Genomic DNA, 22,093 nt, shown 5'->3' on the forward strand with positions numbered 1-22,093 from the left:
GCCCAGTAGTATAAAGAATAATTGTACCAAGTTTCATTAAAATCCGTCAAGTAGTTTTTGTTTCTATAACGAACATACAGATAGACAGACAAAAATTTCACTGATTGCATTTTTAGCATCAGTATCGATCACTAATCATCCCCTGATAGTTATTTTGGAAATATATTTCATGTACAGAATTGACCTCTCTACAGATTTATTATAAGTTTACATTATCATAAAAGTTTTACGATAATATTACAACTTGTTCTTGACAAATAAGAACGTAAATTGTATTCTCTTGATTCTAGTTATTAACATAAAGTCAAATGTATGGCTTTTAAATATAATAAAATTATTAATTAATGATCTGTATTCAATCGCAAACATAATTTAAGAATAACATTTTTATGAATTTCTTTAGTCATTAAAGAATTTGGAATGTTAACTTTTGTGCGCCTTTGTAATTTGACGATTCTTAATTGTCTGTGACATCTTGTTAGATCTGAAATTATCAAAAAGAGAAGTGATCAGACAAAGCGGTGAGAATTAAGGGTGAGGCAAAATTAATGAACTTACTTGCTCAATTAGAAATGTCATAACGAAAAACACCTATTGAAAAATTTACTACCGTAACACCTACCGACTGCCTTCAAAATTTTATTAAAATCGGTTTAGTAAATTAATCAAAATAACTGGTTGTGTCATAATTGAAGTCGGTTTTTTTAAGGAAGGTTTTTTACCTTTAATTATTTTTAAATAATTTTCATAAAGGGATTCTTCTGATTTCTTCTGACTATATATTACGCAACTATATCACAGAATACTATCACTTCTGATGATCATTTTTGCAAATAGATAGGGTTTACATTCATATTGGTTCAATATTAATTTCATGACGTCAGAAGCGGCCGTTTTGGATTGCGGAAGAAAAATTTCTTGTTGGGAACAATATCTACTCGTATTTATAAACACACAATATCGTGTTATAAATTATTATATTTCCAATGTAATGTTTCTACGAAATATCGTCTTCCGTTAAGAGTCGTTGTTATTGTTTTGTATAGCAAAATATACTTGTTGTTCTTACAAGATTATGTGATATAACGATTTGTATATATTTATATAACGTTGTACTAATATATAAGATATTAATATGGTACTGATTGATCGTAACATTCAGGGAATAAAGTTGGCGTTAGATGTCGAGATAGGGTAGATAAGGATTTGCAATGTCTTAAAATTTAGATTCCGATATAATATTCTTACAGAGAAATGTATATATTCTAGCAGTGCACTTTTAACAATTATATTCACTTACCGGTTGATTTTTATATATTATGGTAAATACCACTTTTTAACATATTTACGTTTATCTTGTAATTTATAATTGTTTTTATTTTTCTCTGTGTATTTTTAAGTAATTTAATGAATAATAATTTCATAAATATATTCAAATATAGTAGTTGCTAACCCGGCAACAACAGTGGCAACTACTTGCAAGACCTCACAATTAGGGGTGGTGTATATTCTGTAGAATTCTGAACAGTTAACGGCTGATACGATATGATGATGATAATTCAAATAATTTTTCGACTCACACTTGACCGGTTTTTTAAGACATAAATCTCGCAAATATGTGCTTCTATCTATCATCATCTATACCTGTACGGAGGTTAATGGTACTTCTTACTCATTTATGAAAAATGAAGCGATGAAACATATTACACGTTATGATTTATTTCCTTTTAAAAGTGGAAACATTGAATTTGGTAATGTTCAAGACTTTAAGTAGATACCGTCTACCGTTCATCTACCATTTGCTGTTCAACCAGGATTATTTAATTATCTATCTTCATCCCAAGTCCCTAGCGGAGTAGACGGAGATAATCGAGTGCCAAAAACTTTACATACATTCTTTACATACATCTCTGGCTGCTTGCACTTTCATAACTCATGTAATGAATTCATGCCAGTTTCAACATAATAAATATTTAATGCTACAGGCTCCACAGATCAGCGTTTTCTGGCCGTAAAAAAATATCTCAAGTAATAATAAAAGGGCATTTATTTATCTCTCATGATCCCTAATTGTATTTGTGAACATTCTTTCTCATTATTAATTAAGGAAACAGAGAACGTCTTAATCACTTTGCTTTAATGACGCTTCGATGAATATTGAACATGATTTATACATATATAATTGTATTTTTATACATATATATTTATACATATATTTGTTTAGAAAAATCGGATATGAATAGTATTGTTTCATTTAATATCGTAAATTTAACAACCTAAAGCAAACTAAGAACTCCTTGATAATTAATTTTAGAATTTACTAGAGCGATCTGGCTTAATCCGGCACTGCTCCTCCTTCAGATAAAACGTTTTGCGCAATCATAGTCACGGCCATATTTACGATAATATATTTTTTAATTCAGCCAGTATAATTTCTGGTAAGGTTCGAAAGATAACTGTTGCTTACATAAGTAACAGTTATTTTTCGAAACTCCCCAAAGTAAGTAGATACTCGCTCATATATAATGCGGTTTTATTAAAATTTTCTACTTTCAATTCGACTAAATACTTTCCTTCTACAAATTAAATGTGATATGTAAACAGAATAAAATTATATCAAGTATATTATGAATTAACTGACTAATCTGAAATTAAATTGACCAGGCCTTATGAATAATGTCATTCATCTATTGAACAGAATTAATAGATGTCTCTTATTAACGTATGACGTTATTTTTTTTTATTTGTATGGTATAACTAGCTTTTACCCGCGTCTTCGTCCACTTGACCGGAAGACCTCTATACTATATAATACATGTATACCAAATTTCATAGAAACTGATTAAGCCGTTAAGGCACTAATAAGTCAAAACTAATAACAGAAACTTACTTTCACATTTATAATATTAGTAAAATTAGACGAGAATAATTAAATGTATATAAATAAATGCATCTATATCTATAATTGAATTAAAATAATGATTTACGTAAACAAGTTTTGATAATTACTAAGGGATAAATGATAAATTTGAATAATTGATTAGCATAGATTATTCGTTTACTCACAAAATACTTTACAATGTTCTTATAATAGATTTTTGTATTAGTATTTCAAAATTAAAAGTATATATTTATTTATGAATTAAATAGATATATTGTGTATGTGTAATAGTACCAATGTTATAAATGTGAAAGTTAGTAAAGATATTTGACCGTTTACGTTTAAACAGTTAAATGGAACTGAATGAAATTTGATACACGACGAAGTTATATCCTAACTTATAACTTTAACATATAGGATACTTCAAAAAGCGATGCATGCAAGCAACGCCGTGAGAAACAGCTAGTATCAGATAACTTAACCCCAAACAGGTGACGGGAACAGATAGTGTAATATAAAATTAAATCATAAAGCTTATTTTGACATGAAAAAGGCATTCGATAGTGTGATAATGGCCTGCTTCTCCACAAATTTTCAGCTGCCGGATTTTCTTGTACTAATACAATTTTTCTCCAACTACCTTCGTGATAGAAGGCAGTATGTGCAGTATAAAGGGCATGATTCTAAATCGTATTCCACGTATTCTGATGTAAACCAGAGAAGTAATTTAGGGCCGTTAGAATTCTCAATATTTATTAATGTCCTGCCAGGGGTGGTCAGTGCGGTATGCTGTTTATTGTTTGCAGATGATTTAAAATTGTTTTTTAAAGTAATTAAATTCTCAGACCGTAAGCAATTAATAATATTCTAGGTTGAGGTAAAAAAAAAAGACAGATTAGTGTTTAGTAACACCAAATGTTCGCTCATAACTTTCAGTAGGGCTTTTAAGGTCGTAAAGTATAATTACAAGTTAGGAAATACATTTATAGCGAGAGCATTACTAGTGAAATATTTGAGGGTTTTAATGTCTGAAGATCTAAGCTTTAGACGCCATATTTCTACATTATACTCTAACAACAACATAAAACATTCAGGACCCTTGGATTTGTGTTGCGACAATCACTACAATTAAACTGTATACAGGCCATCAAAATGTTGTATAATGTATTCCTACGTAAGTAAAAGTAACGCAATTATCTGGAATCTACATGAGTCAGAATGGTGGAGAAAATCTATCAGATATCTATAGAAAAGTTATGAGATGGCTATATCAAAAACAGTATGGATACTACATATATTATATTAAATATCGTACTTTATATCTTAGTAAGTTTTTATTGGGCATGGTAGGATATAATTCACTCGAAATGAAACGAAAATTAGCTTTATTAATTGAATACATTTTAAATGTTTAAATAGTATGAATATAATCAGAACATCATGACATTAATATGCATTCGAGCGTCTTATTATCTTCTAATTATAATACCACACTCAACGGTGTCATGAGCTAGTATCTGGACTTGAATACATTTACTTATAAACTTGTCGAATTTCGCAGAATAACAATATATTATTTAGAAAGTGTCCAATAATTAAATTTTATTGTTTGAATATATTGTGATTACTAATAAAAGGAGCGTATAGAGAAACTGTAAATGTAAACAAATACATTCACCAACTTAAAAATACAATTTTTATTACTTACATCACGAAACTGTTTCTCTGTATATTTTGTGTACATTAATAGATAAATTTAAATATAGAATAATACCCATATTACTTTTTATGAAAAGTATGTATACCGATATATCATAGCCTTCAAGAAAGAGCATATTCTTTTTTAAAAGACCAGCAGCACATTTGCAATGCATCTGGTGTTGGGGGTGATCATGGGCGGCGGTAGTCACTTTCCATCAGGTGAACCTGTTCGTTTGTCTCCTGTTTTGTAAGAAAAAAAAAATTAAATATAAGTATTATTATAAATTATACTTTATTATAGTATATAAATACTTAAGATATCATGCCGTTTAATTTAATTTCAATGATAGACAAATTACTTCTCTATACATATTAACAAATTCGATATTACCCCAGTAATTAAATTACCTGGAATTGTAGAATTTCAATCTTGAACAAATTAATATCAAATTAGTTAACAACATGACAATAAATCCATTGGATTATAAAAATGACAAGTTTGCTCTTAAATTGGCGCAAAGACATCTTTTAAAAAAATATGATTTAAAAAGTAGAATTTAGCAGTGAAATTATTGGGTGCAACTTAAATTTTCAGTGTGATGTTTATGACGCCACTTTTTAGCGAGGGGTCCCCTGCTAAAAAGTGGCATCTTGTATTCCCTTTGAAATGACATAAAAAAAGGACTGTTACCGTTTTGATTTTGGTTAACTAAATAATTTTAACTAGATCAATAGTTTTAATTATTTATTTACACTTTATTGTTGCATTAATTTATTTCCATTTATTAATTGCGCTGCGCGTTTTACAATAAACGCGCTCGAAATCCGAGCTGCTAAAAATCTGCGAAGTCATATGCTGAATGTTATCAATACAATAAATAGGGTGAGAAAATAGCACTGAAATTATGATGTAAAATACAAAAGAAATATAAATAATAATTTAAAAAAAATAAAATAGGAAAGTGAGAGCAGGCATACAACATAGCCAGGTGAAGATGGGAGATAAATCCTAAAATCGACCTTTAGCTACACACTGCCATAGTTAGGCCGTTAATAACATATGCCTGCGTAATTTGGTGGAAAAAGTCAACGCAGGCAATAAATTAAACAGTCTACAAAGAATAGCAAGCCTGATAATTATAATAACAGGGGCTATGAGTACTACACCCGTATCAAAAAAAGAATTAAAATATTAAATAGAAATGAAGCACAAGTTCTCACAGTTCATTTAATTTAGATATCATACTATGAAATCATATATTTACTTAATTTACTTTGTATATGAAATATAATAAATAATATAACATAAATATCCAACTTCTGTTAATCCATTCACACTTATATAGCTTCTTTAGGACTTCCATATGCGGGATATGGTATTTATGGTATAAACCAATAGTTCACAGCTCTTTCAATTTAGGTAAGTATGCCACAATCTTTGAAGGTATGGCCAATATGAAACTATGGCCATAATAAAAAGTATAAAACTGAATCTAAGTTTGAACTACTTAAATAATCATATATTAATTTATTTGGATAGTCAAGTGGCATTACTTGCTCTTGACTCATATGAAATTAAGTCAAAACTTATAAACAACTGCAGAAATGTTATTAAATAACTTGGATAGCAGAAATAACATTATCTTAGATGGAACGCTGGACACTCAAATATTGATGGAAATGAAATAGCTAATCAATTGGCAAAGGAAGGGGGCAATGAATACCTAAATAGGACCAGAACCTTATTGTGGTATACCTCGAAGCCTAAAGCACAAACATCTCAAACTTAAAAGCTTAGAAGCAGCAAATAATAGCTGGCTCCTGTTGCCAGAATTAAATCATTCAAAAGCCCTGATTAAGAAGTTTGCAGAAAATTACTCTAAAAAATTAATTGGTTTGAATAAAAATAATATGTGTCTATTAAAATGGGCTCTTACTGGACACTGCAAACTAAATAAGCATATGGCCCAACTAAGCTTATGCCTAAAAAGTGTTTACAGATTTTGTCACAATGAGCAAGGTACGCCGCCACAACACGAAAACACATTTTATATCCTGAGGAGCTAAAAACATCGCTACAAAAACATCTTAAAATTCCTATTATTAATAGGAATTAGCAGCGAACTTTAAAAAAGGGGCGAGCACAAAAGATCATGGAAAGGTCGCAGTGTTACAAGTTTTTCGGTTTAAAAAAGCTTGGCTTTCAAAAATAATAATATACAGCATGCATACCGAATACGTGAGCAGACGACTGCGTTCATTCCAACAGAAAGTGTAAAGATCACGAAATTCATAGAAAAAATAAATTACATTCCGATTCCGATGCGTACCAACACAACGGATATTATACCCTAAGGTAGAGTATATATCGGTTCGAAGAAGGAGTCTGTCGAGTGCCAAGAACCGTTGTGCATACATCGCACGAATTATGATCGATTTGAGATCCACCGACTAGAAGTAAACACCATTCTCTGGTTTACCGATAAACTCGTGCCAGATTTTTAATAACTTTATTTGCAAAATCGGTGACACAATAATTTTTTAAATATTAACAGTAGATTCTATTATTATCCAAAGACTTATAATCTATGCTAAAGAGGAAAGATGTTTGTCCAGTACAAATAGATAAACATAAAAACTATTCAACCGCTTTTAAAAATCATGTGAAATACATATATAAAACTACATTATCAGTGAGAAACATGGACTATATTTTTTTGCCTTTACTCATCCGAAATCGTTATAGATATTTAAATTATTTAGAACAAAATTTATTATTGTAAAATTATTTCTGAGTACTTTATAAAAATATTTTAACTTTTTTTTATATATTTCAAAATTTGTATGTAATAAATTCTAAAACTTAAATACATATATCATGACTTTTAATCGAAAATTTTATATTTATAAAATATTTTATAAACTTTATTGAAAAAAAAAATTTGATGGTTTTTGTAGTTTCCAAGCATATTGAATAGGCCATAAAATGGATTCTATACTGTACGACAATGCTCTAAATTTTTTTTTTTTTTTTTTTTTTTTTTTTTTTTTTTTTTTTTTTTTTTTTTTTTTTTTTTTTTTTTTACATACCAGTAAAATTATTAAGTTCTCAGCTGGCGCTATGGGAGAACTAATAGGTCTATAATGCTGCACTAGATTCATTTTCATGCAATACGTGATATTCTTACGTTGTAAAGTTTTTTTTTTATATACAACTTAGAATGGCAAACAAGCTGACGGCCCACCTGATGGAAAATGGTAACCGTCGCCTATAGATATGAGCAGTACCATGGACATAACAGAGTATAGTTGGTTTGTTTGTTCAGTATACCTCTGTGTTTATATATATATATATATATATATATATATATATATATATATATATATATATATATATATATATATATATATATATATATATATATATATATATATATATATACGTACGTTGTTTGTTTGTAAAAAGGGCCTAGGCTACTTTTTATCTCTGTTCGTTGCCATGCCAAGCCATGGGTAAAAGTATTTGATAATTCAGAAGAATCGGAGAAAAATCCTTTTCAATTCTTATTTATTTTTATTTGTAGGCAAACGCGATGATGATCTACTTCATGGGAAGTAGCTACCTTCGTCCATGAATGCTTGCAACACAAGAGAAAATTTTAAAATCCCCTATGTTCGTTTTTGAAGAGCCCCATATTATAATACATTCAAAAGGGATTCCTCTTATAATCAAAAGGATTTACACCTTTGTAGCTCCCATATTAATTTTGTTATAATTGAAGCTGCTGCTTTCTTGTTGCGAAGCAAAATCCTAAAATATTATTGTAAGAGATTATATTACTCAATTCAATAAACGAATCTTTTGTGATATTATAAATTAGAGGAAAAAAAAATTATAAACCAGAGGGAGACTTTGTACAAAATTCTATTGCTTGGGTACCTCTGTCCCATTCGTGTTTCAACCGTGAAGCAGTTGTGTTTGCATAGCTGTGTTTCGGTTTGAAGGGTGGGGTATGGCGTGAATTTACTGGGTACAGAGGAATAACACCTGAGTCCTCAGGAATGGCAACGCATTGGGAGTATCATGGGCGAAACAGTATACTCTGTTATGTCCATGGTACTACTCATGTCTATAGGCAACAGTTACCACCTTCCATCAGGTGGGCCGTCAGCTTGTTTGCCATTCTAAGTTGTATAAAAAAAAAATGCAACAAAATAAAGTAACTAAAAATCGTAGTTGAATATAAAAACTCAATTGATAAAATTAGATATATAAATCTTATATTACCTAATGTTAACGGATCAGTCACCATAATTAATAAATATTATAGACATTTAAGAAGTAAAAAGTTGTAATTCCGTTTATAAAAAAATTTATAGAAATGCGTAGTACAAAACTAAATTTAATGTTTTTATTTTATTTTCAGGTAACCTGCTGGTGATTTTGGTTGTAACACTTTCAAGGAGACTTCGGTCAATAACCAATTTCTTTCTAGCTAATTTAGCAGTGGCAGATTTATGTGTGGGTGTGTTCTGTGTCTTCCAGAATCTAACGATTTATCTTATACCGAGGTGCGTATAATCTTAATTAATGAAAACAATAATGGTAATATTTGGATCTGTTTAACACGAAGAATATCCGGTTTAGTAAGTGAGATTAGTAGCATGCTGAAAATCTTAAATCATATATATAACAAAAAACCTGACAAAACATAAAACCTTACCAAGTGGCTTTTAAGCAGATATTCAGCAGTTGAGTGCAATAGACTGATAATAATATGCATAGGGCCCCTCATATAATTTACCTTACTTGTACACTTACAATATTCTAAACTTTTATTTGAATACTATACAATACAATAATAATAATAACAAAAAAAGTTTTAATAAAAATACATGTAACAAACAAAAATGTAAGTTATTTTTTTACACCACTGGTAAAGAAGCATACGGCCCACATGATAATAAGCGGTTGTCGTAGCCAAATTTTAATATTTTTATAAATGTGTTTTATTTTATGTGTTGTAAATTTCCTTAAAATTTAATTGAACTCAAACTTTGTATTGGCATTTACTAATTTTACCATACTCCGTGTTTCATCTATCATAAGAAATATAATAAATCAGTGCAAAAGAATATGTCGATATACTGTAGTATTACTTAATTCTGTATTTGGCCAATTTTATAATAATATGCCAAGATTCTTGTATTTTTTTTAATTAAAAATAATTAATTTATTTATAGAAAATATTTCATAAATAAAAAAAAATAATTTGTAGAAATTACCTAAGCACTCAGTTTAAGACAAAGAAATATGGTAGATTAAAACGCGAAGCGCTAAATCTTTATATCCCTCGAGTCTTATTATTCCAACAACCCGATGCACCGACCCTACCTACCCTTACATTACAAAAGCGTCAAAAGTTCTCTTTTTACACATTTTCCTTTTGTTATATTTTGTATAACTTTTATTTATCGTCGACTATAATAGAAAAAAATGTACAATTTTATAGGTCAAAATATGAAAACAACTTTTAAACCTTTATTTTAAGTGAGTACGTGATCACACAATTAGTAATAAGGAAAAGTTCGTTATTTAAAAAAATATATATATATTCTTTAGCCTGCCTTTTCTTAATGAGGGTAAAAAAAATGTAGGTTAGTGTTTTTTTTTTATATTCTCAGACATTCTTACATTGCCTCCTAAAAGAACAACACTTTAAACAGGAAATTCAAACAAAAATAAATTATGCTATATAACATATACACGCTCCGCCACGCAAAACAAGCTAGTCATTACTCGAGCAAAAAACTACAATAGCGAGCGAACGATCGCGTACCTCATACTGCGATTAGTAAATTCTTTACCTACTGACTTGCGAAGCAGTTAGTCAGTCAGTGCAAAGTCACTGTTAAAAACATAAAGATTAAACTAAAAGCGTATTTACTGTCCAACCATTGCTAAAACAGCAGAATATTAATGTAAATATTAACATTTGAAAACGAAATGTAGTATCACACACAAACCCAAGAGGTTTAAGTGATACTAAAAGTTCATAGTTTTTTTTAATGTATTTGCATGCTAATTAAATAAATAAATAAAACCCTTTCTGGTATATCATGTCCTATCTACATCATAGATTGTAATCCGTACAAATTGATTGAGTCATATGACATCCACTTTTGCTTTATTGACAGCGAAACCAGTATTGTCGCTAGACTCGAGATAGATAATCTGCGCAAACAAATACATATATAACAATATATGAGACATATTCGATGATGAAGAGATGTGAAATGGCGTGAGAATTTATTAAGGATGAATGTAGCAAAAATTAAAACCTGTGGTATTTTTTATAGATTCCCACATTCAAAACAATGCTCTTTTAATTGAGTAGCTTCCAAGACTACAAGATTACTAGATTTGTCGTTTTCCGTCTTCTTTTCGTAAAGTTGTCTAGAAGGATATGTTGATCCTTATCCTTAATAATATTATTAATGTGAAATGGAGTTTGTTTGTTTCTTACCTCTTAGCGCCAAAACAATTTAATAAATTACTATATGACATAGACGCACTACAGGGGATGGAAATGGACATGCACTCCTTTTTTTCCAGTCAGGGCATATATCCCGGTTACGCGAACGAAGTCACGAATAAACGCTATTAGTAAATGTCCTGATATACGAAAATACTACATTATATGTATGAAATATCGATAAAAGATATAAATGACATATGAACCTATAGTAATATTAAGTGATAATAAATAAAGTTATTATGTCATTAGTTTATGTGTGCATTAATGATTCCCAAATGAACGTCATGTTTACATTCGTTCAACGAGAATAGATAATTTACTATTCCAGTTATATATTACACATATAACTAACTATACAATATACTTTATTGTAACAGATATTTCATAGAATTTTAATATTTTCAATAAATGATGTATTTATTTACCACAAACTGAATCTTGCAGCTTCACCCCTGTGAATCAGTACATAAAGTATGTTATATACTATGTTACGATATAAACGACCCGTGTACCAAATTTCATTCAAATCTGTCTAGTAATTTTTGTAAGAAAGAGTAACAAACATCCACCCCTTTTATCCATCTATCCATCCATCGTTACAAACTTTCACATTTATTATAATAGGATTTCTCAAACAATAAAAAATAGTAAACCCTTTTAGTACCTTTTAGTATTTTGAAACTATTAACGTAAAACAATAAATGACATTTTCTTGGGGTAGAGCGAGGAAGGCAATCGCTCCGGGCGCCAGATGGCAAGGAGCGCCTAATAGCTAAACGCGTAATATAATTTTCAGCAAAAAATAAAATTTTGAAGCACAGAAGCATTGTTGTCAAGTAAGATTTTAAAAAATGTGTGATACTAAAAAATCCGTAGATTATGATTAGATAAATCCGTAGAACAAACTTTTAAAAAAAATAAAACAGACAGTTTAGAGCGACTAAACTAGTCTTGAACTTAAACTATAGCGTTTCTTGTAAAATTACATGGGTGACAGGTCTTTTGCATAAAACCGAAGTAGAATTTACGTAAAGTGACAGCATCGACCAAAGAACGCCGAAAGACCGTCTCGCTTTGCCCTGATCAAGACCTAGGGCCGATGCTGTGAGTTATCGTCAGCTTGTCGATACTTATGTCCAAATGTCCCACTCAACGACACAACTATAACTCACGATTGATCAAAATAAACTCCACTCTCTCGTTTGTATTGATAATAGCCATAATCTACTACATCATAGGCTAAGCGTTAATTACATTGCAACTGATATATTTTATATTTTAGGTGTACTACTACTATTTTAATAATATAAGAATGTGATTTTTTTTATATATTGCTACGTACGGAGTAAATACATATCAAGACGTACATTTATTCACCAATAGTTAGGCACAGAGATCCCAAATTAATAATCCAAATCGCTATGGAGTTTGCCCAGTCCTTATTAGCTTACAATAAATGCAATTGATTATTCTTCTTCATTTCGAGAGGTATTCCCATCGCTATAGTTTGGAAACAAAAATTATTGTTCGACTGCATACCGCTCGACTTCTATACCCGTTGAGCCAATATTTAGAAAGTTATTGACGAATCGGGATGAGTCAAAATAAGTACTAGAAAGTCCAAATCAATCTTTCTACTCAATTCTATTGCATACAAAATGCATAAAAACGTACATGTATATCCGCGCCTCAAGATCAGTGCAAAAATTCTTTATAAATCAATAGAACATTGTAATGAGAATGCGCGAGAAAAACTTCTAGAACAATCCTTTTAGAAGTTATGAAAGTACATTGTAACAACAAACATATATATTGTCATATAGGCCCATAAAAGATTTTTTTAGGTGTTAGAATATTCCATTGTAAATAAAATAAATATTATGGAATTGAATTACATCAAAGCCATATCCGTATCATAAAATAACCGGAACATTCATTATCATAATATTTTTTTATCGAGAATAGCCTTTGGCATATTCCCTCATAAAATAGGCTTTATGACAATAAAGATTGTAAATTTTCAACGAAATATTACATTTACATTTTATTTTTATATCACAATAGCTTCAAATTCAAATTATATTAACATAATTCTTAATTCATGTCTATTTTATAAAACATATAATACTTTTATATCATTATACGATCCCCATTTTTATCACAAATCTACAGAAAATATCATATATCAAAAAATCAAATAAAAAATGTACAATTTTAATGTTATAAAATAATATGATATGTATGTATGCGGAATAAGATAATATAAAATTTACTTCACTCTACGTTTTGATTAAGTTATCCTAGCTTTAGTTACGAAGAAGCCACGGTAAACAGCTAGTATGGGAATAAAGAAAAGAAACAAGCGTACATGAACCCTAAAAATATTGTAATCTTTGTAAATCATCCAATCAATAGTTCTACATTATAAAGTATGGAAATTTATATGAAACTGTATTGTAAGTGTGCATAGCTTATAATTATAAACAGTAGATATATGTATATGAATCTGTAAAAAAAACCGTACATTGGTAAATCTTAGGTTTAACTAGTAAATTTTAGGATTTACCAATATGAGTCGGTAAATGTAAGGACTTCATATAAAAAAAACTTAATTTTTTGGCTTTCACCAAACCAAACCAAACCTAACCTACTTATACTATACCTATACGAGTACGGGTACCATGCACAAAACAAATTTAAATGTAAATTTTTTGACATATAAGTACCATGTGTCTAAGATAAATAATTATAATCAAAAAACATTTCAAACATAATCGAATTTCTGCTGTGAAGCATTTGTGCTGGTATGGCTGTTTCCGTTTAAAGGGTAGGATATGGCAGTGAAATTGCAGGGTGCGGAAGGATACGGTTTTATTTTCAGAAATGGCAACAGATGAGAGATACCATAAGCACAGTATATTCTGCGATCTCCATGGTGGTACTTGTATCTATAGGTAATAATTATCACTTTCCGATAGATGGGCCGTCAGCATGCTTGCTATTCTAATAAATATCATAAAAAAAATTAGGAAGGCTATTTATAATATTGTCATTAATTGCCTTGTTATTTGATATGACATAAATAGTGTATGTTAGTAGAAAAAATATTTAGGTATCTACATAGATATATTTGTGATTTGCTCTTTGAACTCAACAAAAAAGGGTTGATTATATTGTTCAGGAGGCGGGAGACATCTCATCAATCATTTACCAAACGATGTGACGAAAATGCACTCAAAGGGACTTTGTGATGTTAGATTGCTATTTTGACATTAATGGATCATTTAAAAACGTCGTTCTGTTAAAGGTCTAATATAAAGGTCTAATTAACATAACAAAATGAAACAATAGTACATACAATATACATTTTTCATTGATCCGAGGAAACTATGGCACACTGTGATAATTAATTTATTAAGGTCCAAATTGCGATTGAAATTTAAGAAAACAGAAGCCTACAGTTAACTACAGCTGTCAACGTTATGTGGTTTTATTAAATATTATGTTTGCAGTTTTTCAAATACGTATATCTTATTTGTTTCCTTGTTTTGGTACAATTATACTTTCTTTGAAGTTAATACGAATATTAAGTATAACGTCAGCATTTTGTTGAAACAATTTTTCCCTCTTATTTTGTACGATCAAAGTTACTACTAATTACAAATTAGAGGTTTCACTCTTCCTCCCTGTAAATCAAAACTAAATGTTTTAATTTACATTTAAAAGTTTTAATGTTACAATACATGTAATACTGATGTTACAGAAGTTTGCATCACGTGTCACATGTCAAAAATTAAAATAAAATTCTTATTCATGTTGTTATAATTTACCATATCATATAACGACACGGAATAGTTATCTCTAAACGATATAATAAGGTAGTGTATATATAGTTAGTAAATATATAAAGACATTTTTAAATAAATCGAATAATAACTATAGAAAAGTATTGTATAAACTTGTTCTACCTAGTGATTTTTGAAAATTGACATAATGTAACCAAATGTAACACAGACTTTATCCCACTTCTATATACCCACGACCGTGACATAGGTTTGACTGACAGGAATAAACCTATATTTATAGTAATATTATAAAAAGGAATGATTTCATTGTTTGTTTATTTTAAATAAATTCGAAAACTACTCAACTGATATAAAAAAATCTTTTACCTATAAAAAGCTACATTGGCTATCAACGAATAACATAGGTTATATATTATTTTCATAAAAAATTGGAACATTCTTTTAGTCATATTTACTAGTAACAATGTTCTTAAAACTAATATTAGTTAATTTACACACACAGATAAAATACTAATTTGTCTTTCCACCCGTCTTTTTACCCGTGCATAATCAAAGCAGATTGCTAATCATATATAAGAAAAGAATATTAGATTACTATTGTCACACTAGCAAGGTGGTTAGGCATAGAATTATATTTCGAGTCTTCTTTTATTTGCACTTGTCTTTTTCTGAATCGGCTTTTAAGAGATTCTGGCTACTTATGAAAGAAGTAGTCACACTTACGTAAATACTGCATATTGTGTGAAGTGTTGATAAAGTGTTTAAGGTTTCAAGAGGTAACAAACATATTCTTAACCATATAGCTAATGCAGATGCGAAATTTTCCTTTTACGGATTAATTTTGTCAACGTAAGCCTAAACCATGAAAATAAATTTAAACTGAATCTTATATCAGAAGCCAATAGATGACGTTAAATATAGCGACGTAAAATTATGCGTTTATAAAGTATTTTGTTACTTTCAATTAACGTTATATTATATTACGAACATAAATTAATAAAAATTCTAAATAGATCAGTTATTTCATTAATATGTTATATGATAAAGTTCGAATTAAGAATTACACTAGATATGAATAGGTAACTATGATGAGATGTCTAATAGATATATTTGTATCCTAAGCCTCAAAAAAGATAAAATGAAAACTTCCCTAATTTAACAACTATATAAACTCCAATATAAATATTATTATATTACAGAGAGAGACTTTGTACAAAAGACGTCTCTATGGATTACTCAAGAAGACACGTGACATAGGTATTTGCTCCTCGGATTTTTACCACCAGGCAATTGTGGTTGCACATTGCTATATTTTAAATTAATATATGAGAGAAAATATCCTATAGAAATTAGTGGATAAGGAAATATAATGCTTTAGTCCTCAGAAAAAATATGAGGGCTTTAGAGCGCACTCTGTGATGTTGCACACAAAACAATTGCTAGAATGCGATTTTCTTTTATTATTGTTATTGAATAGGTATAATGACTATTTTTGTCAAGCACACATTGCCTATATATAACATTAGTAAATACTCCCATACTTAATTAATAAAATTGTCAAGTGTTAAGGTAATAAATAAATAAATACAAATGTTTAATTGATTATTTTCATTTACAGCTGGGTGTTCGGTGACTTTCTTTGCAAGATGTACCAGTTCGTTCATTCGTTAAGCTACACAGCGTCAATCTTCATACTCGTTGTTATTTGCACAGAGAGATATTTTGCCATTATACACCCTATAACGTGTAAACAAATCCTTACATCTACGAGGCTGAGGGTAAGTAGTTTTTTGAATATATCGTGTCCTAAGTCATACGAATGAATGTTTATTACTTTAATTCATAAATATTATTATGAAACAATATAACAATTCAATTATAGACCTTCCTCTAAAATTTCATCTTCATTTAATATTGATTAATAATATAATAATTTACTTAATTATTAGTTGCTATATTAGAATTCTAATTTAGAAGTTTACAATATTGTGTCATATTTAATTGTACAATAATAATATATTTATTATCTCCAACATTCAGTTGCACAAGTTTAAAATACAAAATTTGTCATTTTTATTATATGTTGGATTTACCTCGTCGTAAATACCGTGGCCTAGTCGTATACTTTTACGACTTATAGACCAGAAATGTCGTGTCCGATAATCTGGCTGTCAACAATGAATTACTATTCATTTGAGGGTCAGTACAATTAGCAACTTTTTGTTTCTTATTTTAAAACTTCAATTAACACTCCGGTGGTGGAATATCATCATTATATCAGCTTTTAAGTATCCATTGCTGAACATAAGCCTACCCCTCGGGACCCTCCAAGTGGGAGGTTTATGTTTAATTGTCAACAGTTGCCACGCTTGGCAATTGGTAATCGCAATTAAAGTTTGGAGATGTTTTAAGAGAGATGCTGCTGCCCATTTTTCGCCCTCCCTTAGCTCTTACGACACCCACGGGAAAGGTAGGAATAGCCTATTCTATGCCGAGACCACACGGGAGGTAGAATGTATTGATAACAAACTTTAATTTTAATATTCTTGATTAATTTAGTCATGACGTGTGTTGTATTTATCACAATGGCAACAGTCTAACCACTGACTACCCCATTAAGGTTTATATCGTAAGCATTTTTTTTTAATTTATCTCTGTAATAAGAAATATAAAAAGAAAATACACATTTTAGATCTCTAGGGATTCAGTTCTTTTTTGCAACATTGATAAAAAACAACGTAGTTTCTAAAATAAATATCAAAATTAATCACAACATTCCCGCTGTCTACCAAATGGCACAGTGATTTATGTTTTTCAGCTGTACAAAGAGGATTTATATTAAAAAATACCATAATTTATTTTTAAAAACAAAATATTTGCTGTAAATTTATTTGTAAATAAATATATAAATTGTGGATTAATTATATTATTTCGTATATTACCAGAGAGAGACTTTGTACAAAAGTCGATTGCTTGGGTACCTCTGTCCCATTCGTGTTTCAACCGTGAAGCAGTTGTGTTTGCATGGCTGTGTTCAGGTTTGAAGGGTGGGATATGGCGTGAATTTTTCTGGGTACAGAGGAATAACACCTGAGTCCTCAGGAATGGCAACGCATGGGGGGTATCATGGGCGATACAGTATACTCTGTTATGTCCATGGTACTGCTCATGTCAATAGGCGACGGTTACCACTTTCCATCAGGTGGGCCGTCAGCTTGTTTGCCATTCTAAGTTGTACAAAAAAAATACTAAGGAAAAAAACCGACGAAGGATAAGCAAGCTGAAGTAGCAACGGGTTGGTCATATAGCTCGAAGAACCGACAACCGATGAGAAAGAAAGGTTCTTGAGTGGCGACCCCGTACGGACAAACGCAGTGCAGGAAGACCCCCCCTCCATTAGATGGAGGGACGACTTCAAATGAATTGCAGGGATTAATCAGGGACAGAATATGCGGGTGCCTCAGGACTGTTTCTTACGGCAGTCTATGGGCGAGGCCTATATCCAGCAATAGACGGAAAATAGCTGAAATGATGATGAATAATATATAATAATATGAACTATACATAAAGGTGTTTAATTCACGAACCAGTCATTATCTGATAGTAACATTCTACCTATATAATGTAAAAATTGCATAGGAAATTACTAAGTCATTATTAATAATTAAAAAAATCGATATTTTTTAGATTTGGCAAAGTTTTTTCGAAACAATTGTAATAGTCCTGATTAAAACAGCTAGCAGGCAAAAGAAACCACAGTGAAATCGCTTAATTAGTTCAGTTAGAATTACTCACAAATACTTTAAACTTTAAAAACAGTTAGGAATTATTAGCCAAAATCTCTCTTATTTGAATCCTACGTGGGAGGGTCGACCCACGCTATTACTGTATTAATTACGTTATTTAACAGAGGTTTCTATTACAAGTGAGCTAGTCTCAAATGAAAGAAATTATATATAACCTTCATGCACCACAATAGTCTATTGTCTCAAAATATTTACCTCATTTATAGATTATAGTCATAAGCATATTTAATATTATTTCTTTTCTGAATGTGGCTATAAGTTCCTCCGCGTAATAATCGAAATTAACATATTTTTTTGACGCAACATAACAAATTCATACTTAAAAAAATCAAATGAATCAGTTTTTAAGTTTGGAAAATATCCAATGTAATAAAACAATCTTAATTTATTCCGTTCAGCTAATCTGTTATGATGTAACAGATATCAATTCTAAAAATAATTGAATAATGTTCTGTGGCAAAGCCTCCCGACGTGTTCTTTTTTATTATACGATATGATAATTACCTATTTACGTACTTTCTTGTTTCCCTGAAAAACAAAAAATGAAAAAAAAAAAACACGATTCACAGTCTCATACAAAACCTTACAAAGCGAGAACGAAGTAAATATGAAACTACAATCGTGTGCCAACATTTGTCTAGACTTTATATTTATATTTTTATAATATTTGTAAGAATATTTCAATACGTTTGGCTACAAAATTGAGTGCAATTCCATTAATTGCATTCTATTTTAATTACCGTCTTTGGTTGTGTATCTAGGATTTATTAATGCCATAAATAAGGAGTTTATGATTACAATTTTATCTTAGTAGCTCTATACATTTCTTTTGTTGCAGCTAGTGATTCTCGGTGTTTGGATAACGAGTGCTGCATACAGCGCTCCAAAATTTATATGGGTTGAGACAATACCAAACAATTTGGGGAACGGCCGTATGGAGACCATCTGTATATCGCATCGAAGAAAATACAACTCGGAACTTTTCGACATGGTCAACTTTGGATTGCTCTACGTGACGCCATTATGCGTGATGACGGTAAGATTAGAGCCATAAAGAGCATAACTTTGTTGTATACTTACTTCTAAATTACTATATGCGACTACTAACTGATGAAACTTATAATTGAAGTCAGCTGAAGTTTTTTTATTTTTATTTAATGATTTACTTTGGTAATTATTTAAAAAAAAATGTTTATAGTTTAAACTACTTAAATTGTTTCAAGCAAAATCCCAAGTATATATCTATTTTATTTATTTTAAGCCACAAATTCTTCAAAACAATTTAATTAATTTTACTCCAATATTACTTTAGTTATCTTGGTAGTATTTAATCACATGGGTTGCAGTGTAAGTTTAAAATTATAGCAAAACTAAATAATCCTTTAAAGAATTTGTGCCTAATTAGTACTCGAGGAAGACAAGGCACAGAATTAAGCCGTGCCAAGCCGAGCCTCGGTGGTGCATTGCAGTCGTAAAATAATATAATAATAAATAAATAGCTACTTCAATTTGGATATAAAAAAATACATTATTTGTATTCAGTGATATCCCTATTTGCTTTGGTTATAATAAGCTATAAAAAATTATGTCGTGTTGTCCCGGCATAAAATGAGCAACCCTTTCCATGGGTGTCGTAAGAGGCAACTAAGGGAATTTAATAATCGAGGGTTGACCAGCAGCGTCCTTAAGGTACTTTCAAACTACCTATTGCTAGTGTTAATTTAAGATAGAATTTATGAATTTCCGCGTTGAAATTTCCTTTTCAAATGAAAATATTCAATCTATTCACATCGTCGAATTCCATATACCAATGACACGGCAATAACTATGTAAAAGGCCAATTATTAACAAAGTATACTGCAACCTAGGACCTAGACCACTCTTGTAAATTCGTACGGTATAACATAAAAACAATAATACTTATCTACAAATTGACGCTTATAAATTGTTGAATCAGAATCAAGTCTATACAACAGTTATTTATTATAAAGGTACAGCTTAATTGAATTATGTAGTGACTGAGGTAGCTGAATAACAGGTATCTACGGTAAGATTAGATATGATAAATATCGTAGTCGAAATTTATCAGTCCGCCTACGCAAATTACCTACGTAGATTTGGTTGACACAATGGTAATATTTTGATTTAGGGTAGTACAAGGTAATACTAATGATTTCTTTTCATATCATTTAAGTTCTACAAATAAAAGTAAAACCAAATTCCACTTCGTGCGTGTGGAAATCCATATATTTTTCTCTAGTGTGACTTATATCCAAAAACTTTCTTCCTTTATAGGTGTATGAAACACTAAAATACCTATGTAGGAGCAAAAGGATTGGTCATAATAGGGCCAAGCTGTTCCATTACTAGTAATAGATTCTATTAGGTCGACCTCCACGCAGTTCCCCATAGAGATCATCGTGGTTAATTCTTATAAAATTTGTCAAGATGTACCAACTGACATGCTTTCATTTTCACTGTCTGTCTTCTTGTTTTATTGGTACCCTACCAGTGTATACCGATAGCGTAGGAGGAATTATCGTTCCATTTCCACTCGTTAAAAAAATACAATAGACGTATATAATAAAATTTAAGCATAGCTAATAATGCCGCTACGAGTAACTTTTATTGTGCAGTGACATGACAAGTAAAATGATAAATTAAATGGTATCCCGTGTAGTGAACTAACAATGGAAACAACTAAATTTGACATTTCATTATGTCCACCTTATGATTCTAGAAACCACTGTATTGTGTAATCCTATTGCCAGTTATTTATAAATTGAGGAAATAAATTTTGCTGATTTTCACTGTATTGTATATTTTACACAATGGCACATAATTGACAATATTTCTTTTTTCAGAAATGCTTATCTAAGTACTTTTAGATAACAATTTAATATTTTGTCACCTAAAATAATAAAAAGAAGCCAACATAAATTTTAATAAAATAATATTCGAGATCAACTTAGCAATAAACACTTTCGATTAAAAACAAGAAACATTAAAATCGCTGATGAATTAACGAAGACGTCGCTTTATATACAAAAACAAAATAAAAAAAAACACCCACAAATGATTTAAGAACCTCTTTTTTTAAGTTTGTTGAAAAGTAGATAAGTTAAAGACTTCTTAACAAAGTAAGTATTTACTTTTCTTACTCGTGAGTGATAATTAATTATTCTGACACCTTTCTATGTATTTAAGTAAAGAAGTTGAATTTATAAATTATTTCTTGAAATAAAATTTAACAATTGTAAATACGCTTACAGTTGATTTATTAGGTTTATTTAAATTAGGTAATTTACTTAATAATCACTCATCATCATCATCATATCAGCCTTTAATTGTCCACTATTG

At 30.0% G+C, this 22,093-nt stretch overlaps 1 protein-coding gene across 1 annotated transcript in view; it reads left to right on the forward strand.

Moving 5' to 3' along the window:
- Positions 1 to 22,093, forward strand: part of LOC113510313 (trissin receptor) — a 130,060-nt gene that overhangs the window by 75,813 nt on the left and 32,154 nt on the right. The window contains exons 3-5 of the mRNA XM_052899592.1: positions 9,010 to 9,154; positions 16,546 to 16,705; positions 19,572 to 19,769. Of these exons, the coding sequence (XP_052755552.1) occupies positions 9,010 to 9,154; positions 16,546 to 16,705; positions 19,572 to 19,769 (503 nt within the window). The remainder of the gene's footprint in view (positions 1 to 9,009; positions 9,155 to 16,545; positions 16,706 to 19,571; positions 19,770 to 22,093) is intronic.

This window comes from Galleria mellonella, unplaced genomic scaffold, assembly GCF_026898425.1.
Source record: "Galleria mellonella isolate WM207_F2 unplaced genomic scaffold, CSIRO_AGI_GalMel_v1 utg588, whole genome shotgun sequence".
Taxonomy (NCBI): domain Eukaryota; kingdom Metazoa; phylum Arthropoda; class Insecta; order Lepidoptera; family Pyralidae; genus Galleria; species Galleria mellonella.